This window comes from Dipteris shenzhenensis, chromosome 14, assembly GCF_047967505.1.
Source record: "Dipteris shenzhenensis isolate YYH24624 ecotype China chromosome 14, Dip_SZ_1.0, whole genome shotgun sequence".
Lineage (NCBI taxonomy): Eukaryota > Viridiplantae > Streptophyta > Polypodiopsida > Gleicheniales > Dipteridaceae > Dipteris > Dipteris shenzhenensis.
In genome coordinates, this window is record NC_141609.1 from 31,432,145 (window position 1) to 31,448,768 (window position 16,624).

Genomic DNA, 16,624 nt, shown 5'->3' on the forward strand with positions numbered 1-16,624 from the left:
ATTCAATGTACCTAAGCCTATTTTCTAATTGCATATAAATTAATATTCATATGGGTAATGGAAGTTTCAGCTTGATCAACATGCATCACATGATAAAGAATATATGCTTTAAATTTCAAAATAGATGGACATTGATCTCTTACTTTGCATCTTGACATGGTACAAGTAAATTGTTTGCAATCTATATACATTTTTCAATTAAAATCATTTAAAGAAAAGGAAGGCATTGAAATCTACCCTTCTACAATTAAGTGACAAGAATAAAACCATAAAACATTATAAGTATGAAGATAGAAAAGTCATAAACTTTCTCATCCCATCCAATTTGGTACCACCCAAAGTCACATTTGGAGTTGTTGTTGAAAGGACATGAAACTCCAAAGTCTTGGAGACTCCTAGGATGAAGTACTTTGACATGCCCCTCTCCACAGGAAATACAAAACCTTGAAGCAACCTACCACAAGGGAGACCCTATTGATGGGTTGCTTGAGGAATTTGCACTCTCATCGTTTTTAAATAGCATGTGCAAAGGGAATCACATTATATATTAGATCCAATGATATGAGAAGCTCTACATATTTATAATGTGTATTTTCTCATCAAAGCTATAAAGCTTGAATCATTAGATTCCTTACAATACCCTTTTTTTACATTGCAAGATATTAATAACCTTTTTTCATTCCCATTCTCCTTACACTAGACCTACACATGCCTCAGTGGAACTTTTTGGGAGATCTTAGCAAGCATATCAACGTGGCACATATGGAAATCCAAAAGTGTTGACGGCTCCTAGGTTCGCTCGTCTCACACATTGGCCATTATTTGGACAAACACACATATGGAGGTTCAGATGCATTAATGGCTCCTAGGTTCACTGCTCTCACACATTGGCTAATATTTGGACATATATCGTACACACTCTGATGGCCATTTAGTTGAGCATGCAAGGTCTCCTTTGCCAGGAGGACTATCTTCCTTAGGGAGTGAGGTGGCTTCCCTTTTTTGTCAAAGTCCAGCACAGGTTTGAAGTGGCATTTTCAGTCTCACGCTTGGTGCTTTACTATCTTTTCTTGATGAGCAGGTTGTTTAACCATTCAATGTATTTTGTTGTTCATGCTATGCATGATGTTCTTTTGCCACCAGCATTGCTCTTGGGGCTTTCTTCGTCTTTAATCAAAATAAAGAGAGCATAAGAACTTACATGGAATAAAAAATGGATCCTACATGACTCCATGTTGTTGTAAAAAGATATGAAGTTGCAAAGTCTTGTTGTGATATAACACGAGGGCATGTGCATGAACGTCACATTCACATGCCCTTTTGACATATTGATGCAAGGATGTCATTTCATAATTTTCAAAGTCTTGGACCAACTTGGCAAAAGGGCCTTTAGGGTGTGCCTATCCTAGCTTGCTCTAAGACTTAACATCTTTTCAAGTCAATTCTAAAAGGGGATTATATGAATTAAAGCTTTAATTATTTTTGTTATGGCATTTGATTAATCAAAAAATTGTAGCCAAACTATCTTAAAATGATCATGTGAATGGGACATGAAATATGTAGAACCAAAACTTTGTCAAATCACGTATTTTATAAATAACAATAATTTAAGGATATCTATGTCGGTGTGTGACACGAGTATTGTGACACAAGTGTAGCATAATAGTTAAGCTATATACAAAGTCTTGATCCACAATTACGAGTTATTTTTATGGTAATCTTGACATCATTATTGATTAAGGCAAGCGAATCCTTTCCAAGGGTATATCATGCTAGAGAGCTGTAGAGGTTATAGGAGATCTACTTATTTCTCTCTTTCATATTGTTCTCATTGAAAAGCCTAGAGAGTAAACCATTGTATGTGTGCATTGTGCACATGCATATTCCCCACGTTTTGATGTAGAAATGGTTGCATTCTCAATGGATTTACTTAGTAGGGCCATTCTTTATGGTATCTCCCAACCAACTTTTATTCTAAGTTCTTTGTTATCCAAGAGTCAAAGAATAGTAAGCCCATAGTAAATGCGAAGAATAAGTTTGATAACAAGGAGGGCATATTCATATGAGAAAGGAGATAGCGTGAGGCACACCTTGCAATGGATATGTCAATTTGGAGGCTTGTGAAGGAGGGAATGTGACATGTGAGAAGGCGTGCTCGTTGAAGAGATGGTAGTGACTTTTGTGAAAAGGCTTTGTGGGCAATTTTTCGATGCATGCAAAGTTTACTATACAAAGTGCCAAATTGAAATTGGGAGGTTGTGACTTAAAATAACTTGTGAGAGAAATTACAATCCCTTGTAACAACTTTTTTAGACTTGATGTCTTTCTTTTTGTGCCCACTCACCAACCTCGTTGGTCCTTGTTAGTTAGCACTCATAATGGGGGTGTTGTGTTTCGACATACAAGGAGATGGTAGTGGTACACAATGAATCTCACAACCAATTTCAAGTATTGGAGGGGGGGGTATGGAAACCTACATCTAAGGGTGAAGCATTATGCTTCCTATGATTGAAATTGCTATGAAGCATTCAAAAGAGGTGTATATTGTGTTTTTATTATTGAAGCAACATGTTGCTGCCTATGATTGAAGTTGCTATATGAAGGATTCAAAGGCTATGTTTTAATAATTGATGGAAAAAAAAACAATATAAAGTTCACTTTTTGTAAGAAGCATGATGTGATGCTTCCTATGATCGAAGTTGTCATGAAGGATTTCAAGCGCTAAGTTTTATTATTGCCGAAATAAATAAAAAAAGTATTTTTAAAAAAAGGAGTGGGCGTAAAAGGGTTGTCATGAAATCAACATGTCACCGACGTATACGTATAGCGTATGCAAAGCGTAGAGGGGGAGGACATAAAGCATGAGAATCATGATTAATCTCTATCTATCAAGGATGAATCATGATTAAATCATTGATTAAATCATGATTAATGCTGTGTTTTCTACGGCAGTGCAGCCGTCTTTGGATCGTTTCCGTCCGGCAGCAGCTTCGCATTGCGACTCCCGAGTCCCGTAGCTAGCATTTGGAATCATTGGGTTGTCGTGTAATCACATTTTGATCCTACAACAATCATCGATCGATCGCTAATTTGGATCTCTCGTAACTTCGCTAGCTGCAGCTCTCGTTGACAGTTTCATTCCGTAGTCATACGACCACAATCGGGTGTTCTGTTGTAGCGTCTCCGACCTTTGCGGTTGCTTGCTTCACTCGCCCCTCAGCGACTCCCGGTGTTAGATATTCCCTACATCCTCCTTTTGCAAGATCAAAGGTTCGCGTCTTGCTTCGTCGGGTTATCAGTGATATCTCTCCTACCTGCTGCTGAAGGTTGACGTACAAGTCCTCGACACTTGACAGTGCTTCGACAGAACGTCTCTGCAAGAGTGAGGACGACGTGCTACCCCGTAGGACCCTACCGATCGCCAGGATATAGTTTGGTAAGCGAGATTGCAGAAGCAATAGACGTGCGATCCGACAGAAGGCTCGAAATCCGATTAAAAAAGGAGGTGCTCGCATTAGCTTGCACGATGCGGCACCGGACGATCGAGCGTTGTCCTATGCATGCACTGCCCCTGGAGGGAAACATTCTTCAACAACGGTGACTCGGACGACCTTCAAAAGGGCAGGCTACGCTGCCCATTCCTCTTCCTGGACTTTAAGGAAGGTCTGTCGCCAAATGTGGGGCGGTTTAGGATCGCAAACTATTGTGCCTGTCCTGGTCGGCATTGGTCTCCTATGCTTGCTCCTGACTAATGTGCAATGGGAGTTCTTCGTGCAACCTCCCTTGAGCTTTGTAGAAAGGAATGGCACTCATTTCGTTGTGGATGGAAAGCCCTTTTACATAAACGGCTGGAATTCTTATTGGCTTATGGCTCAGGGCATTGACTACACTACCAGATATGATGTCAGAAGTGTTTTACAAAAAGGTGCGGATATGGGGCTTTCTGTGTGTCGCACTTGGGCCTTCTACGATGGGATGGATGGATTACAAGCGGAACCAGGATATTACAGCGAAGATGTATTCAAAGTGAGCATTCATGACTTCTCTGTATGTTTTTGATATTTCGAGAGGTCTTGTTTCTTTGTTTTTTTGGGCACTACAATCGACAAGCACCTGGAAGGAAAATGATATAGAGCGCTTTTATTTACTTTCAGGGATTTCAAAATGGGCATTTAACGTCTGAATGTGTTGACTCCTACTGTAGAATTTGTAGTTGTAGTTTACGATTCTTAGTTGTAAAAGACCTCATTAGAATGTTGCTTTTATGGATTGGCCCTGTTCTAATCAGTCTTTCTTTTCCGGAAATTCCATTAGTCACAACTGGAGGCTGGAGCATTGTTTCTTGTATTTGACCATCAGCTCACCTTGAATGATATCAAGTGAAGCTTCAATAATGTTCATCTGTGCATATCTACAAAAGAATCAACAATTAAGTGAACTGTAAATAATTCTTTCCCTAATTGAGGGCCTTGGCCAGCATTGCTTTATTGACTCACCCTGGTTCTGTTACTATCTTCCTGTGCTGAAACTTAAATCAGATTGGAAAGGTATGGGAACTCTACCTACCACAGAATTTGAAAGCTGAGGGCTCTGTGTTCAGGCTTTTAGTCGTGGAAAAAGCTCAATGAGGGTTTGCTGTTATTGATATGTCCCTGTTTTCTCTTTATCTTTGTGTGCGAAGAATACTATGGAGGGACCAAGCCCTTGCTGAACTGAAGTAAGTGGATATGGTTTCAACAACACTTTTTTGACTTGTCGCTTGATTTGCAGTTGAGTTAGAAACACCATTATACCACCTGTCTTCTACACTACAAGCACAGGAGTTTCACCTTTTAGTTACAAGCTATAATGATCAGATATCCTTGTTGCTCCTGATTGCTTGTAGTATTGCATCATTGATAGTGCAGACATGACGTTTAGGAAAATCTGCCTTCATCTCAATGCTGAGTCTGTAGGATTGACAATTTGGCTGATAAAGGTGAAGAATGTTTGTAAAGTGTTGGCAAGATGATTATAAAGAAGACATGAATACTCACAAATTTCAAGAGATATGAACACATTTAAATTGGAGCTTACACTTGGGGTCCTGGCTCGAAAGTGCCCCTGGAACTCAATTAGACATTATTAGTTGAGCATTTCATACTGGTCAAATGCAGAATGCTTCTCTCAAGCCTGCATGTGCTAACTGACTGAGGCCTAAATGACATCATGTGTGAATACACGTGAGAGTGTACTGTCTCAATATTAAGTGCAAATGCGCCCTCCCTCTGTAAAGTATTTGTGAATGCATACAACTGTAGGCTCTGATTACTCCTAGCTGGTGAAGGCACAAGCCTTCCTGTGAGGGTGTTGTGGAGAGCTGCTGAAGCTGAGGAGGAGATCGCAGAGGTGGGAGGTCTTTCATAGGCTGCTCCCCCTCCCCCCTTCCTGCAGTCTTCTAGATATGGTACATCGGATCTGAAGGTGATGACCTGTTTGCTGCCTATAAATAGGTGCCTGCTGCTGTAGATCTGCTACTTTGCTCTTTGCTGTTTGGCAGCGCTTTGTGGCTTCCCTAGACAGATGTACTTGCACTGTGGATGCCTATGACATCCCCTTCTACTGAAGCTGAGACACTCTAGATAAGTGGAACTTCAAAGGCCTCCTTGTATGCTGTAAGGAGGTAGGGGTGGTCTGTGAAAAAATCTTTATCCACCTATGGTGCCTTAGTGAACTTTATGGCTTGCAATCTATGGCAGCTGCTGGTACCTTTCTTGAACCTACACAACAAGATCTGCTGTGGCTCAACTAACTCTGCTTTGTCAACAACCTCGGGTTCCTTCAACTCTAGTATGGTTGCTAAAGCTGGTCCCGTGTCCAATCCGTGGCGCCCAGATCTACTCAGGCAGCTGCACAGGTTGCCACATCAGCATAGCATCGGTGCAGGTAGCCATACAGCAACGTTTGCAGAAGGACGACATGTGGCAGTTGGCAGACCACATCCAAGTCGCACTCAGCCAGTCTGCCAGCTCCAGCAGCCCCTGCAGACTGGTTGGCCAGTCTCTTCCAGGGTCGTCCTTCTTCCAGGTAAACTTGTTGGGCTTAGGATTTGAACCTGAGTGCAGCTCAATGATGTTGGAAATAAAGGCCTATGTGTGGCTCAAACCCCCCTCGTGGAGCATGCAGTTAGAGGGGGCTAAAAAGGCTCCTTAGCACGCGGTTGACACATGGATATACTAAACGGAAAAATCCCATAAGCAAATGTGGCATCTATGGTTCCTTGGATATAATAAGGTGTTGAGCCTTTCTCCCATTATCCCACCGGCCTTTTGTTGGATGTGGGAGAGGCTCTTCATGGCTATGGGGCGGGGAGTGGGACCCGATGCGGTCCCGGTCATTGCCACATGGCAGCATCTGGCGACTTTTCCAACATGGTATCAGAGCAGGTGTGGGCCTGCAGACTGTTTGTGATCGACACGTGTACAACTGCGACTATATGTAGCTGGTGGTGGCTGCTGCAATCTGATCTTGGACAACTGCGCACTCGCAGGAGTGGCGACCCGCGTGTGCTTTGACTGCAGTAATGATCCGACAAGAAAAGGTGGCGGCGACAAATGATGGCCTGTGTCAGCATCTCATGAACTGAGCAACGTTTGATAGGTCAACCATGCCCTGTGTGGGCGATTGACATGTGTTTGTTTGACCGTGCCCTGTGTGGGTGGTCAGACACTAAAGGTTGATCTTGCCCTGTGTGGGTGATCGGTACGTTTGGTTGGCCAGCTCGCACTCTTGGAGTTTGAACCATGGGGGGAGGTGTTGGAAATATAGACCTATGTGTGCCTCAAAACCCCCCCCCCTCGTGGAGCATGTGGTTAATGGAAATTAGAGGGGCTAAAAAGCATGTGGTTGACACGTGGATATACTAAAGGGAAAAATCCCAGAAGCAAATGTGGCATCTATGGTTCCTTGGATATAATAAGGTCATGAGCCCCTCTCCATTATCCTGCCGCCCTTTTGTTGGATGTGGGAGAGGCTCTGCATGGCTGTCGGGCAGGGAGTGGAACCCGGTGGCTGCCACATGGCAGCATTTGGTGACTTTTCCAACAAATGAAAGCATGGTTCTGGGGTCACATGGGAACAGTGCTAGTGCTTCTGGGAAGGGACGAGTTGAGAGAGATCTATGTGGAGCGGCCACAAGGTTCTCACGATACATGCTCCAAGTATCGAGGTTGCAGATGCGGCTGGATGATGGTACCTTGCAGTATCTGCTATGTTTCCAGCATTTGAAGAGGATGACTGGATGGATGTGTTGGTGCCTGCATATCCTGTGGTCCTGCACACCCATGACTTGGATGGGCAGTGCGATTGGTGGGTGCTGCTGGAATGGTACCATTGTTTCAAATTAGATCCGGTTGTTCATGTACGACGCAGAGAAGGACCTGTGCATTCGTGGACGAGACGACTGTGATATCTTCAACTTGTTTTTGAGCTGAAGGAGCTTTCCTTTGACCGAGTGGGTATCAGACAACAGAATAGCAAGGTCAATGCCCCATTTGTGAGCCCTTATATGAGGACAATGGGGATTGACTCCTTGCATAGGCATTGGTGTAGACTAGGTGTCATGTCGTCATACTCTGTAGATGCCACATGGACACATAATTGGTTTTATGGGCTGCCATGTGGGCAGCAACCAGGCTGCCACATGGGCAGTGGACTGCTATCCTTTTTAGGGTTATTTTAGAGTAGCCTTTTAGGCTACAGGCCAGCAGGAAAACCCGGCAATGGCCCTGGTTTAGGGCTGTTGTGGTGGCTTGTCAAGCCTGAAGTGGAACAAGGAAAGGTGCCAGCACCAGGCCTTTTTAGAGGCCAAGAAGGCAGTACTGATTGCCTTCCAGGTTAGCAGAGGCAGGGTTGGCCACTGGACCCTGGTTGGCCAGAAGAGCAGGGCTCTATGGCCTTTGAAAGGGTCCCCTTGGAGGGCAGAAGTCAGTTCATTCTGCAGGGCTTCCTCAGCATACAAGGCCACTGTATAGTACATAACTACATCCTGTATGAGAGCACATGAGAGTGCTTGTGAGGCAGCAAGATAGCTCAAGCATGGAGCAGATACTAAGCCTACAAGAAGCGTGCAGTTATATAGGAGTCCACAGCAGGTGGTTCAGCATATAGAGCCAGTATTCGGTGCCATACCTGAGCGAATGTATGCTGCATGTGTTGGTACATGATTGGACCAGTTTTGTACTCGGATTCTACATTATACACGTTTTCCTGTTGGCTATAAATCTTGTGCTTTCTCCAGATCACGAAGCTCATTGGTGGAATCAAGTTCTAGGTTTGAGCACTAGTGATGAATTTTGTGCTGTTTGAGGAGTCTTAAGAAATTACTCTAAGATGGTAAGGTATGATGGCTTGGGATATGTATAGCTTTGTGGAAACAAGCAATTAATTGGAGTAAGGCGAGGTATTGGTGAAGAGAATGGAATGCGGTGTGTAGAGCAAGGATAAGCTCATCATAATCAAGAGTGCCTTTTGTCTTTCTTCCTTGGTGTGGTGCTAAATCACAACAATTTTTTTGGTCCCTTTACAGATTGATACTGTGTTAATCATAAAGAATTCTTGCTTGCAGGCATTGGATTATGCCATCGTTGAGGCAAGGCGGCGTGGAGTGCGGTTGCTGCTCAGTCTTGTGAACAACTTGCCCGCGTTCGGGGGCAAAGGGCAGTATGTTGAATGGGCTCGCAATGCAGGAGCTGATGTTGGCTCTTCCAATGACTCCTTCTTCACAGATCCCACCATCAAGGGCTACTACAAGTCGTACTTGAAGGTGATGCATGATACATTATTTCAATGTCTTCAACACTTTAAAAGGAAACACGCCTTGGAGATAATACTAAACAAATCATTGTCTGCATTCATACAGAAAAAAATAAGATTAGATGTGCAATTAGCCTGTGGGGATAAAATTAGCTGATTTCATCATGGCGATGAACATTTGGTCTTTTTGATTAAGTGTGGATTTTCAAACCTTTTATCTGGTAGCTTCCCAACATGAATCCTTACACCAGCATGATTTTTGAGATTGCTTCATGTCTATGTCCTGCTCCTTTCAGTTTCATACCTTTTCCTCCTTGCCTCTCTCTTCTTATGCGACTTCCACCCTTTTACCCTCCCTTACATCTCCTCTTTTTCATCTTCCTCCAACCCTGCCTGTTGATCACCTCACTCTTTTTCATTTCTTCTTGCTTGGCCCTCCTACTGCTTTGTGAACATGTCCCCTCCCTTCCCCCTTTTTCTCCTCGCCTCTCCTTCCTCGTGTGACTCCTTCCTTGTCCGATGGCCTCTCCTCTCTTCCCTCGTCCAATGACTAATCCCCTCCCTCGTTCCCTTTTCTTTTGGCTCACCACGATGCCCCTCCAGTCCTCTCCACCCCTTTTTCTCCTTGCCATTCCTTCCTTTTCCCCTGCCCTCCCCCTCCTCTCTTTCCTCTTCCAATGATGAAGTCCCCTCCCTCATTCCTGTTTCTTTTTGCTCACCACCATGCCGCTCCAGTCTCCCTCCCCCCGCTCTCTCTCTCTCTCTCTCAGCTCTCCCCTCTCTCCCTTCCTCTTCACCACTGTTTTAATGATCACTTCTTGTTTAGATCTACCTCCTTAAGTCATGACATCTTTGCGATAAAATTTTTCCAATAATGCACATGGCTTGGTTATAGACTCAGCAGGGCTCACGACTTGGGATACTAATGCCATCATTTGCATGCACTTAGAGAATGGAGATCTTTTTTCCTGTTGCTTAAATCATTGTGTAGCGCAGTGGTTATAGGAGATAGGCAGGTTTCAATGTGTCAGCACTATCCTTTGTATTCAAAGAGTGCTAAGCATTGATTTTGAGCTTGGGCTTGGACCTGCACTCAGCCTGTTTGGTTTCAGGTTTGTCGGCGTGTTTCAATTGTCTCTCACTGATCGGCAACTCACTTGGTGGTGCTTTATGGGGTCCCACTGCAGAATTTTTGCTTTTGATGCTATTGAATATTTTTTATCCCAAGTCCTTGAAACCTACTATTGATCCGTATCCCTTTTCTAATGTCATGCACCGACTCTAGGGGGTTTATGTGAGATTCAAATAGTTGCGTTTTTTGAACTGGCAGAAAATCATGACAAGAGTCAATAGCTTTAGTGGAATTGCATATCGAGAGGAGCCAACTATTTTTGCCTGGGAGTTGATGAATGAACCACGCTGTCCCTCAGATCCATCTGGTGACACTTTACAGGTAGGACATAAGTTATTCAACGAATGGCCTTTTATTTTTTTTGCAAATTGAACCAAACATTTTCAAATCAATCAATTCTTGGATCACATTTTAGTAATTCATGTCAATATGCTCAAGTTACTTTGAAGTTCTAAACTTAGTCTTTCCATTATATATGTGAAAAATGGATTCCATTTATTTCAGATGGTAGATGTATATGTGATTTATGTCTGCAGCTCTTCCTTGCTTTGATACCATGTAGGTACAGAAGGTGCCACGTGTGCACCGGGTACAGGGGGCCCCTAGCCATGCAAAGGGTCTCTCTCTCCTCTCAAAATTTTTTGGGAGGGATGAGAGAGAGAGGTTTAAATGGGCCAATATATCCTAGGCCCCCAAGGATATGCATTAAGTCTATAAAGTCCTCTAAGCAATGTGCTAGCCAACACCATGGTAAAGGCGCGTGTAACATCATAGATTGCACATCTAACACCATCAAAGGGAACGTGATATCCACGAGTAGCTAAGGCTGGAATGGATGAGGTTTTTGCGGATGCTTGGTACATATAGTATATTGTGTAGAATGACTAGACCACCAGATATTGAAGTAATGGCAACTTGCCCAACAAAGAACCAAGCATAAGAAGCATTGGAAACTACCAGACATGCATTATAAATAGAAGGATTGTACTAACAAGTAAGCCCAATGTTGATCATGTGCAAAATTGGCTGACTCATGCCTGTCATTTGTACTAGGAGCACTAGAAACTGCAAGACCTGACTCCTTTTTAGATGCAATTCTCTTTTTGTACTCAATGATGGCATGCCCGGGTTTCCTGCAATAGTTACATCTCTTTTTTCTTTACCAGCTGAATTTTTTCCTACCCTTGTGTTTATGCTGAGTGGCAAAGGCTTGATCACTAGCCATAGAAGCATTTCTATTCACATGGCTTTGTTCCTCTTGTAACAAAAGGGCAACTGGCGGGTCAAAGGAGTAATGATTGGCATTGTCCATGGACAGCCTCGAATGAATCCTAAACGACTTAGGGTGGCTGAAAATGGTTGAGGGGAAAGGCCCTAACCTGCTCTGATACCCCTGTAAGTTAGGGCAAGAGATGGAAGCAATGGAGAAAACCATACTGCTGTAATGAATTGTTGCAATCATGAAATGAGTACAAAGTACACCCAATATAACAAAACCCTAGGACAAGGTGTTCTAGCAGTACTAAGTGTACTAACTAGTACATGTGCTAATTGTACCATGTGTCCTAACTGCCTATAACTAGGCCTACAAGGCACATGGATGGCACCTATGGATAGCCCATAGATTGGCCTACAGTCATACTGTCAACATTTGGCACAATATCATATATACCACTTGGAGCATGGTACGGAGGAGTCTAGGAAGATCACTGAAAGGCAAGAGCGTTCTGCAAGCACCCTTACGATTTTCACTAATCGAGGAATCCAATGTTGTAGCCCTCCACCATGGTTATTGGCACTGGTTTTTGGATACTCCAGGCAGTGAGCTGAGATCCTAAGAAGTAGCAACCAACTGTTTTTTAAATAAATTGGTCAAGTGTTCCACCGATTCCTAATCTGTATTGTTTTTCAAGGTTTTCTAATATAAAGTTTTCTTCTCTTCTCTTTGCTCTTTGCTTGCGCATTGAACATCTTGTCATTATTGTTGCTCTTGTGCATTTTGATATGCAGCACTTCTTCTCAGATAATGTCCCAAACTCTTCAAATGTGATTGGGCTATTCCAATGACGGTAGTCAATGCAGTGATAAATCCTTGGTAATTATAGGATATCTTGTACAAGCTTTCTAGGGTCTCTTGAGTCGAGGTCTTTGTGTATGGATGCTCTTTGATCTCATGTGGTCTTTGTGTATGGATGCTCTTTGATCTCATGTCCTTGACCTTTGTCAGGAACTCCTCCACATCATCTCCCTAGAACACTTAAATTTGGAGATTCAAATGCCTTGTTGAATTGTCAGTCTTGTAGTGATCTTGGAGGATCATCCATGCGTCGTGAGCACTTGAAGCTAGCTGAAATCTGAAAAGTATGACTCTGCTCTTTGTTGTCTGAAAAAGGACAGAGAATGCGTCTATTTTCTTCTCCTCCCGCTTTAACTGATGCTGGATCTGGTTCTGTCATGTTGTGCTGACTGTGGTAGTACTTCGCTTCCAGTATGTATTCTCCATGTACATTCATAGACTCAATGACCTTTCAGCCAGACTTTTGAGACTTTTGACAGTAGCTAGTTGGACTAATCCGGCCTTCAAATGAGAAGACACTTAAGAGTGGCCATAATCAACACGTTCAATGTCTGTAAATAAAGAAGCCACCAGCATCCATGTTGCTGTGGACTGTTGTGTTCTTCTCTGTCCACAAGGAATATAGACTTTGTAGTGAACTGACATAGGAGTGATGTGTGGACATGCTGGCTGCTTGTATGGCTGGGAGAGCTTTCTTCAAATCTTTTACAGAGCCAACATACCTGACGTACCTAAAATTTTTTCTTGTACATCGTAGCATAGCCATACCGGAAGCAAGATTAGTACCTCGTTGGCTGGTCTGCACTCTTGAGGACAGCAAGCTTTATGCACCACTTCTAAGCCATACATGGAGTGAGAACTCTTTAATAAGTGCTACTCCTTCATAGAATACTGCCCGTTTCCCATCTTTCCTGGCAGCCTTGACCTTTGCTAATTCCATTGCCTTGTTATTGAGTTGAGCTTGTGTAAGCTCCTCAGCTATCCATACTTTGGTACCCCTCAGCTTATCAGGTTGTCGGAGGAGCTTCATCCGCAAATCTTTTGACTTCAGAGTAAGGATGGCATGACCTTTAGATTGTTCAATAGAAGCTGGTCTGGAGTCGTCATCTCTCTCTTCATCACCATCCGTCCATTCAATGTTACTTTGACCTTTGTTAATGTTTCACTAAATGTGTCCTCTTTGTACCAGTCTTTTGGGAGTCCCCCTATTCTGATCTTCAGTGCGTTATCCCGTCTAGCTTCATGTTCTTTGATCTGTGCTTGAATGTCAATCTTACTTGCTTTTGTGTCCACTTCCACAATCACTTCCTTCTTAATTGTTTGAACTTCGGTATGCACTAAATCCTTGACTGTGGAGACCAACTGGGAGGTAGGGGGAGAAGCCTTACATGCCTTTACATCTTCATCTATAACTGATTGTTGAAATAAATCTGTTCATGTTGCCCGAGAATGGGTCGGTCAAAACCACCTCGGTAATATGTCTTTGCATATGGAGAGGGTGTCCTGGCAACTGAAGAGTTGGTAGGAATAGTTTGTTTTGGGGTGGAGGCAGAGGGGGATTTGGAGGAGAGGATAGGCCACTCCATCTTGGCCATGTCTACTTGTACCCCTTGGCTGAAGCTAACCCCTGGTCTGGGCTGGGGGTTCAGACCCAGCTCGAGAGGGAACGAAGAAAGGTGTTGCGGCTGCTGTTGTCGAGGAAATTAAGAGGTGGAGGAGGTGGAGGTTGCTGGCTGCTGACTGGTAGTGGTTACTGCTGCTGGCGGCTGTTGTTGGCGGCTGCCGGCGGCTCTCTAAAAGAAACCAAAGCGACGACATGCGAGGGTGACGGGAAGGTACGGGCGACGAGAGAGAGAGAGAGAGAGAGAGAGAGAGAGAGAGAGAGAGAGATTTATTCCTATTTTTTGGTCGATTTTGTTTCTTGATTTGCTTGTTTATTTTTGCTTAGTCACCTTCTTCCTTCTTTATTTCTTGTTTTCTCTCTCTTTTGTTTTTGTATTTTGTTTTTTTTAACGTATTTTAGTAAGCATTGGGGTTGCCCAAGAGAATCCATGGGTCTTAAAAAACCCAGTATAGCTGCTTATGCTTGGGCACTGATGACGACATAAGTGTTTTGCTTGCTAAGTATGTCTTCCTTTTGTTTTTCAACAAAATTTGTTTTTTAATCTCTTTCGTTTTCTCTTTTATTGTCTGTGCATGTTTGCATTATCCAAGGCATCTCTACCTGCAACACTTCTCTCTTCCACAAGCAAAGTTCACCCTTCTGCAAAAGTCTGCAATTTCTGAATCAAAAAACCGCATATCATACCAGTCATGCAAATAATTCCGCTGAGAATCTTGGTTGTGCTCGCAGCAGGCTTCTGGTGCTTAAAAAAGGTTTCAGAAAGGCCTTTTGCATGTTTTGTATCTGTGAGTTCATCTCTGCTTGTATTGTTGCTGCCAGTCTTTTGCTCTCTGCAAATGCCTCACTGCCACAGTAATCTGTCAGTGCATCCTCGTCTTTTCAATTCCTCAAGGTATGCTTTATGTTATCCAAGGCATTTATAATTGCATCCTTCTGCCAAAATGTACACACTTGCAACTGATTTGCAGGGAAGAGCCAGATTCCGTGATGCATCAGTTATCTGTAGGTGTAATCACACCTGGCCTGTTTGGCTACTATTCTTGTATTAAGCTCTACTATCCACTGTACAGGCTGCCTCTGCTTGTGCTGCCTCTACTATTCCTATATACATACCCAAGTAACCGCTGCACTACTGCCAAGGTTGCTGTCCTTGCATAAACAACTCTGAGATTGCCCAAGCCATGACGTACATGCAAAAGCAGACACAGCTCAGACAGAATTCTTCAATGTGCTGTGGCCAAAGAAGACACAAGTTCCCCTATATTTCAGTTATCATGTTCAGTAGCGTTGGCGCTCAGCATGATCAAGCAAAACAGCAGACTAACAGGAGTTGAAACCTCAAAACGATTCCAGCTGGCCATGGGCATAGCAGTCGAAGAAATAGATTGAGAAGAAAAATCACAGCTTGTTTTTAAACTTGATGTCAGTAAGTGCAGCTTAGACTACAGGTTTGCTAGTAGAATCTCAACTTATGGTTACCCAATGCAAGTTTTTGAGGTTTGCTCAGGTTATACAACAGATGGCAGAGCAACACGCCCACAAGTTATGCATTTCCTCCTAGAATATGCGTATCTCAAATCATGCACTGTATACGAAGTATGCCCTCTACTCCTTGATCTAAAGCAGATTTGAGTGCTGGTTTTTCCAAACTTTAAAGTGAAATATATCATATTTTGCAAATAAAATGTGAGCTACTGTAATCACATGCAGGAGAGTCGGTCAGTCTCCCAAATAATTATTAGGTAAGGCATGCAGGATCCACAGCCCCTGAATTACCAGCTAATAAATATATCTTTTAAAGCTACTAGTACTAGTTAGTGGTGGGTTAAATTGTACTTGTTAGTGTTTTATATCAAGTGATGAATGCCTCTCTGATTGTCTGATTGATCTTTTAGTTTAAGCAAATAGATGTGGGGGATACTGGTGAGGAAAACTCTATATTTTATACTTGAATGTATCTCCATAAATCTAATTCTTAACTGTTGACATAATTTGAGAGGTTTGGGTTTCTGGAATATAGGCTTGGATCGATGAAATGGCAGCATACGCCAAATCCCTTGATCAGAAGCACCTTCTGACAGTGGGGCTCGAAGGATTCTACGGCCTATCCACACCAGAGAAGCTAGAGAAAAATCCAGGAGATTGGGCTAAGAATCTGGGTTCTGATTTCATTCGACATTCAAAGTCCGACCTGATTGATTTTGCCTCTGTGCATGCATATCCGGATAATTGGTACTTGTTGTTCATTCAATATGTACACAAGCATCCCAGATATCCCCTTTAATTGGGTCTTAATGTCGAGTATTTTTTATGTTTGTCCCAAAATTCGTTTCATGTAAGTGAGCAGCCTGATTTGTGGCTTCCCATCTGATATCGCAGGACTCCAAATCTGCTTACGGAGGACAAGCTCAAATATATTGAAAATTGGGTGGCTTCCCATATTGAGGACGGATCGCAGATACTGAAAAAGCCTGTTCTTTTCACCGAATTCGGAGTTTCTGATCAAACTCGGGACTTTCAGGCAAAAAACAGAAATGGGATGCTTGAAATGATGTACACTAAAATTTACGAGTCAGCCAGGAATAAAGGTGCTGGAGCCGGTGCCTTGGTATGGCAATTTTTAGAAGAGGGGGTCGACCGTTTCCGTGATGAATTTACAGTTATTCCATGGCGGGAGCCTTCATTGTACAGGGTTATTGTTGAGCAATCATGCAGATTGTACAACATTTCTGGGAACTTCAATCCAGCACTTCCTTCTTGTTCAAAAATTTTGGAATGACAGTGGCGACACTATCATTACCTTATTACTATAAATTTGATCCTCTCAGGAAAAAGGAAAGTGACAGACGGCAGATTGTTTGGACAAATTCTATTGTCTTCATTCATACAAAATCGTCTTGATGGTTTGATTCGCTCGACATTTTTTAGACGTCTGTCAAAATGGTTCTTTGAAAAGGGTAGCTACAGCCATGTGATCCACAACCATTTATAACGAATT

At 43.0% G+C, this 16,624-nt stretch overlaps 1 protein-coding gene across 1 annotated transcript; it reads left to right on the top strand.

Moving 5' to 3' along the window:
- The first annotated feature begins 2,988 nt into the window (after positions 1–2,988).
- LOC147894472 (mannan endo-1,4-beta-mannosidase 2-like) lies at positions 2,989–16,624 on the top strand. The gene is made up of 5 exons (XM_087384582.1): positions 2,989–4,026; positions 8,606–8,803; positions 10,124–10,246; positions 15,647–15,858; positions 16,006–16,624. The coding sequence occupies exons 1-5, from the start codon at positions 3,676–3,678 to the stop codon at positions 16,403–16,405; spliced, it is 1,284 nt and encodes a 427-aa protein (XP_087240708.1). The 5' UTR covers positions 2,989–3,675; the 3' UTR covers positions 16,406–16,624.